At 35.3% G+C, this 16,843-nt stretch overlaps 1 protein-coding gene across 11 annotated transcripts in view; it reads right to left on the bottom strand.

Annotated features, from left to right (window-relative positions):
* Positions 1 to 1,015: 1,015 nt before the first annotated feature.
* Positions 1,016 to 16,843, bottom strand: part of LOC139122533 (nuclear transcription factor Y subunit beta-like) — a 52,019-nt gene continuing 36,191 nt past the window's right edge. For 4 of the 11 annotated variants that reach the window (XM_070687999.1, XM_070688004.1, XM_070688000.1 and 1 more), the window contains 5 exons: positions 16,159 to 16,224; positions 13,710 to 14,209; positions 12,959 to 12,976; positions 12,033 to 12,069; positions 1,016 to 7,086 (listed from right to left, as the gene is read on the bottom strand). In XM_070687999.1, coding sequence (XP_070544100.1) covers positions 6,817 to 7,086; positions 12,033 to 12,069; positions 12,959 to 12,976; positions 13,710 to 14,209; positions 16,159 to 16,224 — 891 coding nt within the window. In that variant the 3' untranslated portion in view covers positions 1,016 to 6,816. The remainder of the gene's footprint in view (positions 7,087 to 12,032; positions 12,070 to 12,958; positions 12,977 to 13,709; positions 14,210 to 16,158; positions 16,225 to 16,843) is intronic. The other 7 variants (XM_070688001.1, XM_070688005.1, XM_070688002.1 and 4 more) reach the window with 5 other exon arrangements.

The raw sequence follows: 16,843 nt of genomic DNA, 5'->3' as shown, positions 1-16,843 counted from the left end.
TTTAGTTCTGTTGAGACAACAAAAAAGGACTATTTTCCACCAGTTGTATCATTTCCCCCTGCCATTGGTGGTAACACTCCAGAGCAAGGCAGCTTTATATTTTAAATGTTAGCAAACCAACAAATGACAAAATAAAGTTAAAAAGGTATAACTTGTTGATTAAATATCTGGTTTAATCCGTAACATTATAACAATCAGTTTATGCTACGTGCAAATTACAAACATCAAGCCCCAACTTTTTTGAAATGGAAAGACTTGAGGAGTGGTGATCTTATGAAACTGGGTGTTATCACTAAAATGTTTTTGTTTGCCATGCGAAAGCAATGTGATAGACAAGAGACACAAGATGGTGCCTGTGAAATTGCATAACCTTGAATTTCCAGCCATTTGTCAAACGGAACAGCCTCAGAATTGTTTAGGTGGAGGGAAATATGGCAGTGCAGTGTAATACTGGCATAACAAATATTACAAATAGGCACCCTGAAAGCTGATCATTCTGAGGCTGATTGATGTGAAGTGATATAGTGTCGTATATTTTCAGCTGCTGAACCAAAGTGTCAAGTTTACAACTAGCCTATCAGTTCATACCATGAGGGCGCTATTTCAAGAACAGATTCTGCTTCCGCCAGCCTGTATGACAAATATTTGGAGGGAAAAGGTTTTTGGAAGCAGTGAACACAACCATAGACAGAAAACAAAGCAAAGCTGTCTCCTGAAATGTAAGGAGAGGAAAGAAACTTGAATGAGACATCTTCTCCTGGTTGTCTGTATAATGTAACGTCATATCACGTGATGATGTATCAACGGATGTGACACAAATACTTTACGGGACTCAACAGTACGTTTTTCAGAACATCATTTCACCATGAGTGTACAGTATTCATATTACAGACAGTAGCTATTTGATTGTATGTGATTGTTGTTTAGTCAAATACTAATGAACAGATTTCCTTTCTGGTATTTCCTTGACAAGGGGACAGATTTGTCTTAATAAAAAAGACAAAAAAAATAGAAGTCATTTTCAACAGCTTTAATCCTTCTCCAAGTTGTTGTACTGCACTGATACATTATGCAAATTTTCAATATGGAAACTCTCTTGTGGGGCAAGATCATGTTTCTATGGAAACATACTGGCAGTGTGACAAGATGCAAATCACATTTCTTGTGAAAAGACTGTGTTCTCCATTAAAAATATTTCATCCTTTTAACTACAGCGCAATGTTTCAATCATGCAAAGCATTACTTTAACAAGAATGCATATTGTATAACAGAAGTTTAAAATTACAGATATGCTTTATAAATCTCATGACAGAGTATATTTGTTTGTTCTTTCTTTACTAATACAATATTTGCTCTGACCTTGTAACCTCAATATACTATGAATGCATCACGGCATCCTGAATGTTTGCAATTTCAAAGCTGTAATGTCATCAACATTTCCTCACCAAGTAAATTTAGTTTTATGTTGACTTTTAAAACAGTTTTTATAGACTTTCTTACAATATTTATTTCAATTTGATTTCCTATCTTGAATAAAAAATCGGTGACATGTACCGGCTGTATTGGCGCATGAGAACTGAATCTGGTCTCAGAGACTGCTCTCAGAGATTTTCTTCTAAACTTTTAATATAGTGACAGCCAATTATCGTATGTGCTAGTTTTTCTCCCAGTGTGACTTGTTGAAGCTGATGGATATCAAAGTCTGGTGGATCTTCCTCTCACAGTTGCTATACAAAAATGGCAAAAAGCTTGTATTTAAGACAGTAAGCTAGAAAATGGAGGAAATAATGAACCAACACCAAAAGTGAATGTTTACAGTCTCATGGCCATACAGCCATTTTTCAAAGTTACAAAAGCACAGAAATCAAGACTCCCATTTCCTTAAGGTAGCATGAACCTCAAAACTTCTGCTCTATTTTCCCAAAGAAACTTTACAATATTCTCTTGCAAAACCAAGAATAAAAATCAGGGGTCACCATGGAAATTTTGGTACTGGAGGAAAAAGCCACCTAAACTTTAGACAGTTGAAATTACAAATGGCTGCTATCCCTATGTTTACTCTGCGGGGCAAAGAATGAAATTTTCCATTTTCACAAGACAAGATGGAGAAAATTCAATTATGCCACAGGCTAGAAAACAACCTACAAAAACCGTCTACCAGAAAAGCAATGGTGAGATAAGAGGGTCCGAATATCTGTCCCTGAGGTGCATACTACCTTAAAGTACAGCTCTTTAGAGCCTGATCTCTATGAATAATCAATGCATGTCTCATACCATACAGCAGATGGCAAGACTGAATTTGCAATACCTTGTCTGGTCAGTATTTTGATCCACTGTATATAATGGTTGACTTCTATCTCTCAGTCTGGGTGTACAACTTTGAATAACTGATATCGCAGCAATAAAAGGTATATTTAGAGATAAATACACACAATGTATGTAAAATTCTGAAAGGTACATATTCACTGATAACTAATGAAGTTAACCATAACACAATAAATTGTGAAAAGGCATTGCCCAATACAACCTGTATCCCTTAGTGTGTATTTCAAATGTTTCACATTTTTTATACAAAGACTTGGTACTACCACAATCAACATTCCATCTGGGAGTTCCGCTATCTGGTTTATAAACATATCAACTAAAATTCTAAATGCTGCCATATTTAATCATTTTTTAATAATCAGTGGGTACTGACAGTTTACTTTCTAAGAAAAATGAGGTGACAGTACAGCCTTAAAACTCAGTGTTGCTGATCAAAACGTGCGTCATTTTGTGAAGATGATTTGAAAATATTTTTAAAATTAAATTCGATCCGGTGAAAGAGCTAACAATATGGTCACACGTTTGTGAAATCACACACTCTGGTGACTGTAGTGTGGATGTTTAAGTTTAATAATGTCTGGTGATATGCAAACCATAGTGCCTTCTTGTCTCTAAAACTCACATAAAATCTAAAAAAAGCTCTGATATGACGCTTGGCATATGAAAATTGCCAGGATATTTGACCTCACTAAGGTAAATATGCTAACCTTTGACCTTCAAGTCAATAACGGCCTGTACAGACCTGCAAATTGTACCTCTACGCTAGCAGCACAATACACAATGTAATCAAACCACTTTCAAAGATCATTTGATATACCAGTATGTTGTCTTTTTTTAAAAGACACATCTAGAAATTTAAAAATACTCAGTGGCTAATGAACCAGTATACCAATTCCCTCATTTCATGTCACTGCAGAAGTTTTACATTATCACTATTCTTTCACAATATGTAAACATAGTAAATTTTTTCTGTTGATATATATTGATATATACAAGGCCTTTCTGACATATTCAGCAATCATAGCAAGGAACAAAATTTACAGATACAAAAGCATGAAGTACAATATGTGGTAAATATATCAACTTTTTAAACTCTGAAGCATACCCTCTGAAGCAAAGTCTTGGCATAAATGAAGAAAAGAATTGATAAAAAAATCCAGAACATTGGAGAGAAAGACAGTGACCATGACTTCGTGTTTTTCTATTGTTTGTTACTGAAACAAAGTATGTCCACACTGCTTCTATCACCCTTTGTCATCCCTCTTTTACTGTAAATGGTTCCTGCCAGTCACACATAAACAACAGGAATAGAACAATCAGTGGGAATGAATGGGTGATTTGAAAGCTTCAATCTCTGAACCGTCTAATCTTTCCAGAAAATGTACTACAGACCATATGTATTACAGACCAAAATTCCTCATATTTCATACATCATCCTAGAGTACATGAAAACCAATTGTGCTCTAGTCTTTACAAAATGCAGAAAAATACTATAGAGTTTATATTATAAATATCATTGAGAAATAGAGATACGGCATTGTCCCCTTTTAATGTTGGCTGATGTTATAAATGGACACATTCAAGAAGTATTGTGTTTGCAAGAATGGATAGGTGTCTGAATAAATCTTTAACTTGTCAGGAAATTTAAAATATTCGAGGCGATTCTTTCTGCAGCATATTTGTTGCACCAAAGCATTTCTTTTGTTACAAAACTTTACAGCAGCAATCAGGTCTGTGCATTGTTTCTGATACCTAGTGATTTTTGAAGACCAAGACTCAAAACATATCCACACAGTCAATGGTTGAATCACAACATTTTTCTCACAAAGTCTGAAAGATAACCAGCTAGGTAAGTTTTCTTCCCTTTTATTGTTTTAGATTTTGCATTGGCTCTGTTAAAAATAAAATCTATTCACTGACATAAAATAAATGTATTATATGTTTATTGTAGATATCTTTCGTCTAATATTTTCTCTCACATGAAAATTTGACAGTTGAAGAGAAAAGCTGGCTGTACTATTTTTGCGAGATGAAGCGCAATAAATTTGATGAACATAAGGGTGAAATATTGCCAAATTCGAAGTGAAATTAATTCTTTGAGTTCCAATTTAAAATCTATATCCAAGGAGATGGAAAACCAATCTCTTCTTGCAATCTAAATATCATGAACAGCCTACAAGACCAAGGGAAAATTTTACTGCTTTTAGGTACCTGGTAATGATGATCAAGGGAAAATTTTACGGCTTCTAGGTACTTGGTAATGATGGATTACTTACTACTCATGGTTCAAAAAAATTAAATTCCAAAAATTGAAACAATGGAACTTTAAAAAAGGCAAACATCGTGTTAACTTTTTAAGTTTCTGTGTAACAAGTTTTCTATTTCTATGGCTTCCAAGTGGAGAAATTTAACTTTTATCTTTGTTTCTGAACTTAGAACTTTCCTTTGTGGAAAAATTTGCAGTTCAGAACTGTTCCAGAGAGCAATTGTTTCTTCTTGTTAAATTTGTTATCTTGTTACTCAAAAGTCTGAGCACGAAATTTGCTTTCATAAGTGTGACTGCACGTAATTTCTGCAAAATTTTCTGATTTCACTTCATTCCATGATCTCATTTAACTAAATGTTAACAACTTAGAATTAAAGACATATCTAAGACTGCATGGAAATATTTAAGTGATGAGGGGCAATTCATATCACTTTGTCCTATCTAGCTTCCATCACAGTCTAACTGAATACTACTCTTGTAACAAAACAAGTAGTAATTCAATGTAAAGTGAGTTTGTTTGCTAATTAAGAATCCAATGTGTTTCTGGCACTGCAGTTTACAATTTATTTGTTTGAAAAGACCACTGGTAAGGGTCAAAGTTCATTAGTAGATTCACACAAATTGATAACAGTGCAGGAAGATACAGAGAAAATAAAATATTACCATACTGTAATTCAATAGCATGGTAAAATTGCAAGAACATTGACACACACAATATCAAAGAAGCTAATTTTGGATTTTATGTTTTTGTAAAAGAATACGGTAACATTTGTGTGGCATGAATCTTATGTGCAACATGTAACCATGGTGATTCAACCTGCATCATTTGTCAGGGAAACCTGAATTGGTTGACTTCAATGACAAAACAAAGGCACTTAAAATTACGAAGTTTTACCAATGAGAGATTCATAAAAAATAAAAACGACACTGATTTTGATATCCAGTTTGATGTATGAGAAATATACACATGGCACAAAATGAAACCAGGTGCATAAATTCTGACCTGTTATTTTAGAGAATACAGGAAATCTTCCCAGCAGGGTTTCCAATTACACTTGTTGATTTGTTGCTTGAGGGCGCTTTCCTTGATGAAGATGTTTTGTCTGCAGTACAAGACAGCACCTTACGTCAGTTGTTGTACCCTGTTACTCCCACTTTCAGTACTTTAGTCCTTGTCAACTATTGAAAATACTGTGGCTCAAATATCCCTCTGACATAGTATTCTTTACATCCTTTTCACTTCCAAGAATCACATAAAGATTTTTAGGCAGCATTTTCAAAGGCATGGTAAAACTACTTTAGTTGATGTTTTTGAATTCAGTTTACTTGCCAGAGAAAGACAGGTTTCAACACTGATTAATTCACTACAATAAACTTTTCATTCTTTTCATGCCATTGTTAATGTTATCAACCAGTGAAAATTCTATAGCATGTACAACGCATGCAGAATTGAAAGTATCAGAACATAAAATGTAAAGATTTTGATAATTAGGACAGTGGGGGCGCTGTTGAAGAATAATATGTGAAGTTATGTCTTTCTGCATACTCATCACTTTTTAGCAGTGGTATCTCATGATCAAGTTATTTACTTTATCAAGTTAATATGAGAGGATAACAACAAAATGATAGCCATACTATTTTCCTTATCTCAAGGTCTGGTGTTGCTGTGTCACATGTTTTTGTCATTTCGAGTCACAATCATCACAGTTTTTAAACAGACAACAGATTTTGCACATAGGCAAACACAGTTTCAATGATGATACAACATGCTAATTTTCAAGCAAGGATTCAGACTGCGTTCTTCAATATTGAACTCTCTGTGCGTAAGGTAGCCTGTATGTGCCAATAAATATAAATCAGTTATTTTACATAAATAGCAAAGTTTTCTTGATATTACATTTAGGTTACAATTTCACATTTAGGGCAATGGAGTATATGAATTAAAAACCTTCAGCACACTTTTTGTAAATTCACCTAAATCACTCTATATGTACCATGTTCAAGGATTTAACCTTTCAACTATCAGGTTTTTAAACAGTCCTGTTATTTTCAGTTGCATGGTTGGACCAGCATACTTCACATAGGGAGGGACATGTTGATGTGTTGGAGTGAGATAAACAGGGAAAGATTAAACACCAAATGAGATATTTGTTTCAAAGTAGATACAATACTTAAATCTCACTGGATTTACGTAATAATGTTCTTCTGACGTCCTTTTGATAAACTCAGTAATTATACGACTTGGGTTTCGGTAACCTGGATTTCTTTCTTCCTCCTGACGATGAAGTTTCTGTAGGCTGTCTCACTTTGTTTGCATTCTTTGGCGTAGGGTAGTCTATACTTGGCTGCTCTTCGTTGTTTGTCAAGGTCAAAGTTGATGAGAGTTCATTGTTAAGTGGGCTGTCGGCCAAGGGTGACTGTTTGCTCCTTCTGGGGTGAAAAATTGGAACTTTAGAGGTGTTCTTCTTCGCAGTGTTATCTTTGACATTATTCAACTGAAAATTAGAAAGAAAAAAAATCGCAACATGAGATGGTTCAAGAGAATGAGGTAGAATTACATAAAATGTATTTGAAGACTTAGTAGTGGCATCTTTTTTCACATTTTTTCACTTTTTCAGTCTTAAGACAATCCATTACAATTTTGTCTTCAGACTTAGAATAACAAAATAACATCCTTAATTAATTATATATAGCTGGAAATTTCCAATGAATTGACATTTTCTGGAAACACCAAGAATGTATTTAAAACCATTTCACTATGAAAACTTTGGTTAAAAAATCCTGATGTTTTCACTGGCAAAGTTGAACTCACAGCAGAAGATAACAGAAAAAGCATCCAATAAAAGCAATATGAACTTCTGAAATGTACTTTTTGTTTGGTTTTTGTTTCATTTGTTCACTTTTTACATAGGTACTCGATATTTCAAAGTATACTATTTTAATATAGCGACAAAAAAGGCCCACTCAACTGGGCTTGCACATCCACAGGGTATGAGAGTTTGTAAAGGCGCTTTTAACAAATTCTTTGTTTGCCATACTTGAATTTTCCTCAACCCTAACATCCCGCCGGGTTAAAAAGACAAACACAGAAGTAAAATACAACATCAACACATACATGTACACTAATTTTCTAATGTATTTTTGATGTGTGGTAAAGAAAACTGCTATTTTTGTCTAATACTGTGTTTGTTTTTTCACCATTTCATGTAACTACCAGCCCATGAACGGCAAACATAGAACTTTATCAAAGGTGCCTAATAAAGAATAAAAGCAAAGATATATGTGTATCCGTCCAACTGGGGAAAATTTACGATTCCAAAATATGAATGAGGAAGGTGCAATGCTATGATTTAGATAACAATATTAGTATCATGCATACATATATTCACATGTTAGTAGAAAGACATTACTAAACAATATTAGAATTCAACACCTTCCATTGAAATTTAGACTTTTACCGTTACCTCAACAGTTTCATTTTTTAAGGATATATTTCTGAAAGTACCTTTCAAGCCTGTTGAATGCTTTGTGTATCCATATTGTAATTAAGCCTTGTGTTGTTTCATAATGTCATTATATTCGTAAATTTAAAAATTTCTAATCTTTCATTCAAAATTGATTGGCACATAAAAATACAGGGATATTTCACAGTTGACAAGGTAAGGAACATATTTTAAAAATTAAAATTTTACATTTTGGAAGTCGATGTACATACTTAGGCCGGAAAAAAGTGTTTCCAATGACATTAGCTTTATCCTTCTTTACATCTGATGAACATTTACTTTTTTTCTGCATACAAGAAAATTTCTTCTAAAGTGAGGAACTTGAGACAAATTTTAGGTTTTTTTTTTATTTGAGATTGTCAAAGAGCCAAAATATCCAAAACCTAAATGGTTTATTTTCAGAAGACACATTAAAGGAAATACATGTCAAATAATTTTTTGCCAACTACAAATACTCTTCTTGATTGCTATAATTCCTCTTGGTAGCTTTTTACATTTTACATGCTAAAGACACAAAACAAAATCTCTTAGAAAGAATAAATCAGAAAATGGTGACTAAGACTTGATCAAAAACTGGCATGATGATAAACTCTGTCGACAGAAAATGAGGGCATTCCATTATCTGGACACTTTCCAAGTTAAATATAGATTCCAATCATGGTTACCATACTTGTATGTCAAGCCATAAAATTTATTAGCAATCTTCTTTGCTGGTTATCAGATTGCATTCAAACACATAGCTCAGAGGTTTCTTGTAAACTGGCAGTTTGGACTCTTTTGTATTTTATTATTATTATTTTGGTATAATTTGAATACGCTACTTTTAAACAGAGATTTATGAATAAAGATATACAATTACATGTACTAATCTTAGAATGGCAGAAATGATTTAATACTGAAAAGTATGCTGGTTCGTTTTTACTGTCATTATTTTAGAGGTGCTGGTTGAAATTAGGAAGGAAACACGTAAGGTGGCTTGTCTAGCATCCTTTTTCTGCATGTACATTTACGAAGGTTGTATTTGTGAGGCCAACATCATGTTGTTTAAGGGCTGGTGAAAACAGCGCCACCAACGTCAGGTTTTAATTTACGCAACTAACACCACATACCGTACTTCAGGTCATAGGGGAAGGCACAATGGAACTTCCACAGCAGTTAGTTTTGTGAACCTAGCACCTAGAACCTAGCTTTGAGTACAAGACAGCAAATTGAGCAGCTTGTGGTCACCCTTTGCCAATAGTTAGAAGCTGTTTGCTCAGTGACAAAGAAAACCACAGAAATTCTACATTCATATTTTTCAATTATCACCATAAAATACTAATTATCAAAAGTAAACCATAAATATTGGTATTTTAAAGAGTAATTCTAAGTTTGTAGACAGGTTCTGGCACAGTTACCCCATGGTCACTTTACCAACCAGACACTTGTCCTACCCTATTTTTTACTCAAGCCCCAAGTGGTGGGTGTGCATTGTCTGGTTAGTATTACCGGGTATTAAGGTAGAATGCGCCTCGGAGACAGATATTCACACTCTCAATTTTGTACAATTCTTTTCTGGTCTATAGATTGTGGGGGCTCATTTTGAAGCTCATAAAATAACGTTTTCACTGGCTTACTTTTGTGAAAATCAATAATTTAATTTTTTGTCAACACAGGGGTAGCAGCCATTTTGAATTTGAGTATCAGTACATGTTAAATCATTTGTTTCTCTAGTACCAAATTTGCATGGTGACCCCTGATTTTTATTCTTGATTTGTCAAGAGAATGGTTGAAAGTTTTGTTGGGGAAACTTTGAGCAAACAGTGTAAGTCTTTCAACTGCGAGGCGCGTACTCCCTTAAGTGCTCCGGGGTGACTGTCTTAATACAACTAAATCCTGAAGTGTAAAATGCACCCTGAATGAGATTGACCCCTTGACCTTTACACATGCACCTTTAATACCCTACCTGACAGAGTGCAGAGTAAATTTCATGGCTGATAGGCAACACATATTATATATAAAGAAGCAGATAGTATGTAATAAGACAGCATGCAGTTACAGACAGAAAGAATTACACATGGGTAAAATGTGAGGTGCTATAGAATAAATTTACAGAAGGGAACCACACTGAATGGTTAAACATCCTGGCAATGTTTGTTAGATTTTGAAATTTCTTCAAATGATGAAATGTAGGAATGGTCATCTCATTGAACTGGGAGTAAAATTTTTCAAATGACAAATGAAAAAGTTCTGAATAAGATATTTTGTTTCTTTCAGTGACGAGCAATTCATGAAACTGCTCATCTTCGATGGTAGTTTCATTTGATTCAATCAGAAGTACAGTGAAACTGTAGACAGAGACAGCTCTGCTGTGAAGCTGAATAAACCTGTATAAAAAGAATTTCTGCAATTTGACCATAGTTAGTTCAAAAGAAATTAAACTTCTGTCACAAAGACGAACTTTACAATGGCATGCATGACATCATAGACTCTCGAGAAAAACGGGACAGGCAACTGCTGAGGTTTCTTGTGCGATCTATCTTTGAATACTTTAAAGTTTATTGCCAAGCGGTCCCCGACAACAATACTTCGTACTTAACACTGAATCTCATTAACGATCAAACTGACGTTCTGAATATGTACACTTTGCTCTTGCATGGCACGTTCCGAGTAATGACACAGAGAATTTTGAGGGTGTTTTGATACTAGTCATGGTGAATGTTCTGGTAACGATGAAGATCACATTTTGGATTCAAGCCGAGGCCAACGGGAAAAAACCAGACGATAAAAACAGTGTACATTTAGCCATAGACGCTACAGAAAACTCTTGCTAGATATCGACAATATAAGTTTACATTCCCTACCATAAAAATCTCCGATAACAACAAACATTTACAAGTTAGACAGGTTTACACTTCCCCAGTCCTGCGAAACGAAAATCTGACCTTTATTTCATCTGTCACGCAACATTTGACGAAAATCAGGGAACACAAAAAATGACTACTCCATCGGAGCTCAAAAACGACCTCTAAAATTTTGGTACTGTTTTAGCCTAAAGAAACACCAAAGTTCGGATAAGCTACACATGTTTACATCCGCAAAGTACTAGAAAATACATTTGTAACACTGACTTTCGCTGTCAGGAGAAACTTCGCGATAAATCGGGAATATCCATCGGTTGGTGGAGTCAGAAGCGGTAAGGTAGACATGCATTTACACAAAGCTGAACGCTGTCCTCGTAAATTTGGCCGTTCACAGTTTTCAAACAACAACATTTCAGTAGATAACATACATACTTTACCGAATCATGGAGCACTCCTCGCACAGAAAATATTCCGACGGTTAAAAACTGCAAAAACGAGGGAAAATTCGGAGATACACGGACGATTGCGGATTGTAAACAACTCTGTGATGTCGACTGCTGTTAAGTCTGGAACTGCAGCGGTATGTGTTTCGGATTTCTATTCGAAACTTTGTCACTTTACAGCAACATACTGACTCTCTGCAGACTTCTAGTTGCATCGAATCTCGCTACCAATATGTAAAAAGTACTTTAAAACCATTTTGACGAATTCTTCTCAAAATAGTTGTAACACTTTTATTTCTAAAAATGGACTTGCGGGTAATCCGGAATAACTTGTAATCCGAAAACATTATTACCGTATACCCGCATGCACGTGTCTATGAACCGGACGTTGTGCAATCGATCGGGCCCAGCTTCATTCCTTCCCCGACCCATTAACACCTCTTAATTATTCCAAGATAGATCAGACGCTGCTAATCCCATAGACCCTTTGTTCTCTATCGGAGTTGCCTGTCCCGTTTTTCTCGAGAGTCTATGATGACATCATCCATGCATCAATACAGGACAGATTTCACGATACATGTGCCAGGATGTGTGACCTTTGTGGGGAGCAGGTCATCACCATGGATTTATCATTTATTGGAGAGACAAATACCTCCTTGGCTTGGGAATGAGCAGAGTTGTGCTTGCTGCTGTGGAAAGATAAAGAACACAAGCAGGAAAGATGTAAGAAGATACAAATATCACTGACACTTGGAAACAACAAAGCACATGGTATGGTTGATGTGGAGTAGTCATGGGCTGTGAGGGCAGAAAACTGACCTTTGACCCTACAATTGATCTTTGACCCTACATTATTTGTTTTTTCTGTGAGGCCTGTCATCTTGATCTTTTCTCTAATTTTCCTTAAAAAACCTACAAGAATGCTTTATTGTATGTGATTATATTTTCAAGCAGGAATAATGTTACTCAAATTTGTATTGGTCTTAAACAGCCTGTAATTTTCACTAACAGCATCGTAATTTGAAGACTGCCTAGAAAATTTATTCAATGAGATTCAGGGGATGATTCATGTGAATGTAAATAAAGCATTTTATATCAGGTAAAATTCTAAATATGCAATCAAATCATGCCATGTACATGACAATATTCACACTGTTAGATGACAAACTGTGCTAAAAATTTGAGTGTGCAGGCTGGTTGCATTCAAAACATCATCTACATTGTACTTTTGAACTTGGAACAGATTTGAATGCAAATGCAAATATTGAAACAGAAAAACCAGAACTATCGTCATGGCAACATGCATATCAATTAATAAAATCATAAAACTAATAGCTACATGCTATTTGGTAGAAACAAAATAAATTTTCATTTTGTGGAAATAAAACTCAAGAAAACTTCTTGCAAGGGCTGCAATGCTGGCTGGCGCATTTTAAGTTGCATAGGGTTCTGCTGTATGAGAAAAGCTAAGCTGCATGCTGTGAGAGAGCCGCTCATAGGCTGATGAGGGGGATGTGAAATAGCAGGTTATGTTTCTACAGCCAATTATAGCATCGGTTACATTAATGAACAATTTACCTTCTCCAAAGCCTAAGTCTGTGGGAGAGATGGGAGTTAAAAGAGGAAATACAAATGGAGAAAGCTCTGAACGGTCAGATGTAACAACGACAAAATAGTACATACGTGACATGGGCCATAAAAACATGAAATACAGCACAATTACCAAATCACAGTTGTGGTGCATGTTTGTATATGGTGTTCTACATTCAGTAACCATTTTTCAAAAAATTAATCTGACTAGTGAACTCTTACCTTCATACAAATTTGAATTATATTAATTAACTATGGACACATATCATATAAATTTCAAATAAAATCATATAAAACTGTTTTGTAAGAGGTTATTTTAACATCATCATATACAACATTAAACAAATAAAGCAATCTTGTACTATTTACAAAGTACTTTTCCTCTGAATTACATACAGTATTCTTTGTTAAAGTTTTGTAAAAAAAACAGATGAAATGGTCCTCCCAGGGAGACGTTGACTATAAAGTAGATGCTAGAAATTGTATTGAAACAGACAACAAATCCAATACTAATTGTGGTCATTATCATAGTGTTAGGTAGATGAAATCACTGGTGACTATAAACGACAATCTGGTACGTTTACTGTGCTTGACATTTTGTATGGTTGTGAAAAAATACTCACAAAAAAACTAAGTTGCAATTTTGTGAAATTCCCACCAAATAGGACAGACTTTAAGGTGATATTAATATAGGCAGATGGTTCACTTGAGAATATTCAAATGTATTTTGTTCACATACCTGGAAATCACAGGTGTTGAACTTGTCTGTGATTTGCTGCTTTGTACCACCACAGAGACTTCAGCTGGAGGTTTCCTATCGCCGTTTGGACGAGCTGAAGGTTCTTCAACAAGTCTGTTTTGCACAATATCCGTCCTGGGTTGCATTTGGAGTTCTGTCACACCTTGCATTGGGTTATCTTTCTGACTGTCTAAGTTCGACTCTTTGTTCTTTGCCTTAGCGTTGTATTTTGTCGACTGTAATTTTGAGTTCTGTAGGGCCATGATTGATGGCGAAAATTTATTCTGTTGCACTTGGGGCTTGATAAGTCTGCTGGCTTGCCGGGAGTTTGTCTGGGGTTCCGTTGTGGGTTTTGACACACTATTGGCACTCTGCTGTGGCACAATGTATGCACTCTGTGGTGTAATACTGCTTGTACTTCTCTGTACTGCAGGGTCTTTCTTAGAAGGGGATTGGTGAGGAGGGAGGGACTGATGCCTCTTAAATCTTGATTCACCGCTCTGAAATCCAAAATAAAAAAATACAACTTGTTAAATATTATTTCCGTTTTAACGTTGAGCTTGTGATCTGTTTTAGCAGGTTTGTTATGGCAGGTTTAGTCAGTAAAAAAAACACATTTACATTATCTATGGTTTAAGGACTTTCAAATATTCAGGGCTTTAATAAAATACAATATATAGGGTATGTTATGCAAATTGACCTTATGGTAACATATGAAATTTGAAGGACAAGGATTAAAACAGTTTACATATTTTATTCTTAGACTACATGAATATTTCAACCTTTCACTTTTGTTTTCAAATTTTACCACTGCATAGAGACTTATGTGGTTGTACAAAACTTTGGATTTGAAATGGTTAACCTGTTCACCATAGTGGTTTGGCCCAAAATCTATTGTTTAATGGTGAATGTGGACCTGTTTACAGGTAATAAGGGGTGAACAGCGTCAAGAAAGATACCAGACTAGGCTGCTAGAACTACACCCCATGCCTGACAATAGATGTAGATATATCATGATACATTTCTTGTATAAAACAAAAGTTAGAATATTTTGCATGTAACACAGATTGATACCCCAAATTTGGTGAATTGAATCATAACAAGTCATCGTTGATGACACAGTCCCCACTTGTTAATGGGTACTTTGATTACAAGTCCTCAGAGAGGATAGAGTCCTCTTCATTAATTAGGTCTGTGATAAAAAAATACTTTGATACAGATGGCGCTCAATGGCCAAGAATGAGTTCCATGGTGATGAAAACATAAAACCAATGTAGGCCACCATCCTAAAGTTCATTAAATGAGTCAACTAGGAATTAATCAACAGGATGTTGCAAAACATTTTTGCATCCTATCATAACACTGATAGATTATCACTGGTACCATATTTTATAAAGTTTGATGCAGTGCTTCTGGACATTCACCCTAAAAACAAAAGTTCATCATGTAAATGCAAATTGGCAATTAATTTAATTTATTGTATCGTATCACAAAACAAATCGACGTGCATATGTATGACATAGGTCAATATCCTTGTACCAACTTTGAATAAAATTGGTTGAGATATGCCTGAGTTATGGCTTCGTACATAAAAAATCGTAACAAAATGGCCGCACGGCAGCCATATTGGATCGTATCACAAAACCAATTGACGTGCATATCTATGACATTGGTCAATGTCCTTGTACCAACTTTGAATAAAATCGGTTGAAACATGCCTGAGTTAGGTCTCTGTACATGAAAAAATCGTAATAAAATGGCCGCCTGGCAGCCATATTGGATCGTATCAGAAAACAAATTGACATGCATATGTATGACATAGGTCAATGTCCTTGTACCAACTTTGTATAAAATCAGTTGAGATATGCCCGAGTTATGGCTTTGTACATGAAAAAATCGTAACAAAATGGCTGCCTGGCGGCCATATTGGATCGTATCACAAAACAAATCAGCATGCATATCTATGACATTGGTCAATGTCCTTGTACCAACTTTGAATAAAATCGGTTGAAACATGTCTGAGTTATGGCTCTGTACATGAAAAAATCGTAATAACATGGCTGCCTGGCGGCCATATTCGATCGTATCACAAATCAAATTGACGTGCATATGTATGACATATGGAGTAATCCTTGTACCAAGTTTGAATGAAATCGCTCCAGGCATCTCTGAGATATCTGCGTGAACGGACGGACGGACGCACGGACGCCACGCACGGATGACGCACGCACGGACATGACCAAACCTATAAGTCCCCCCGGACGGTGTCCGTGGGGACTAACAAACCTTTCTGAACAAAGCATGGCAATGACATTGACTCACCGACATCAACCTTCACCATGGAAATGGTCATTGAAGCACAAATTGTGGAAAAACCCATTTTCATGGCTAGTTAAAATGGAATGACCATAAAGTGAGCCTCAAAAGCATGGAAAAAATTCAGACATACCTGTACATAATCAGTCTGCACTGCTGTCTCACAAGTTTCTTTGTTCGTTTGCTGTGTAAATTGTCGCTGGGAAAGATGAAACGACAAATCAAGCAATGGATTAATCAATGGATTAATCAGTTCTACCTAACAATTCTGTGGATATGTCATCTTTGTTAAAAATCATGAGTTGAAAATAATTTAATCACGAAAGGGACAAATCGCTGTTTCTTTTAAGCTTTTTTCATGTGTTTGTTTTTGATATGTAAATTAGTTTGTGTTGTTGACTTATTGAAATATGCTGAAATACTGGTCAACTGTGCACAACCTCTCAACTCTGCAGCCACAAAAGATTAAACATTCACTGAAACAGTTCAGGGTCTGTACGAAAAAATAAAGTTGCTGAACATACACAATTGCATAACCTTTGGACCTCATGCAAGTTTTATAATGAAATATTAATTTGCGGTGTCTTTCATATAGATAAGGATAGCAGCTTTCCTTCACATTGTGGAAATGTTTGTATTTAATAGTCAAAGGAAAGCAGGTCGGAATAGGAAAAATCTTTGCAAGTATTCCATGTTTTTTATATCATAAAAGGTCAAAAAAAGTGACTTAGTCCCTTTCATCATTGGTTAGACAAATGTAAGTGATTCACTACTTTAGAAAAGACAAATCGTATATTCGTTAGAAAAACATACTGCTA

The sequence above is a fragment of the Ptychodera flava genome, chromosome 22 (assembly GCF_041260155.1).
Source record: "Ptychodera flava strain L36383 chromosome 22, AS_Pfla_20210202, whole genome shotgun sequence".
Classification (NCBI taxonomy): domain Eukaryota; kingdom Metazoa; phylum Hemichordata; class Enteropneusta; family Ptychoderidae; genus Ptychodera; species Ptychodera flava.
The sequence above is the reverse complement of the archived record's forward strand: the minus strand, read 5'-3'. Positions and strand labels throughout refer to the sequence as shown.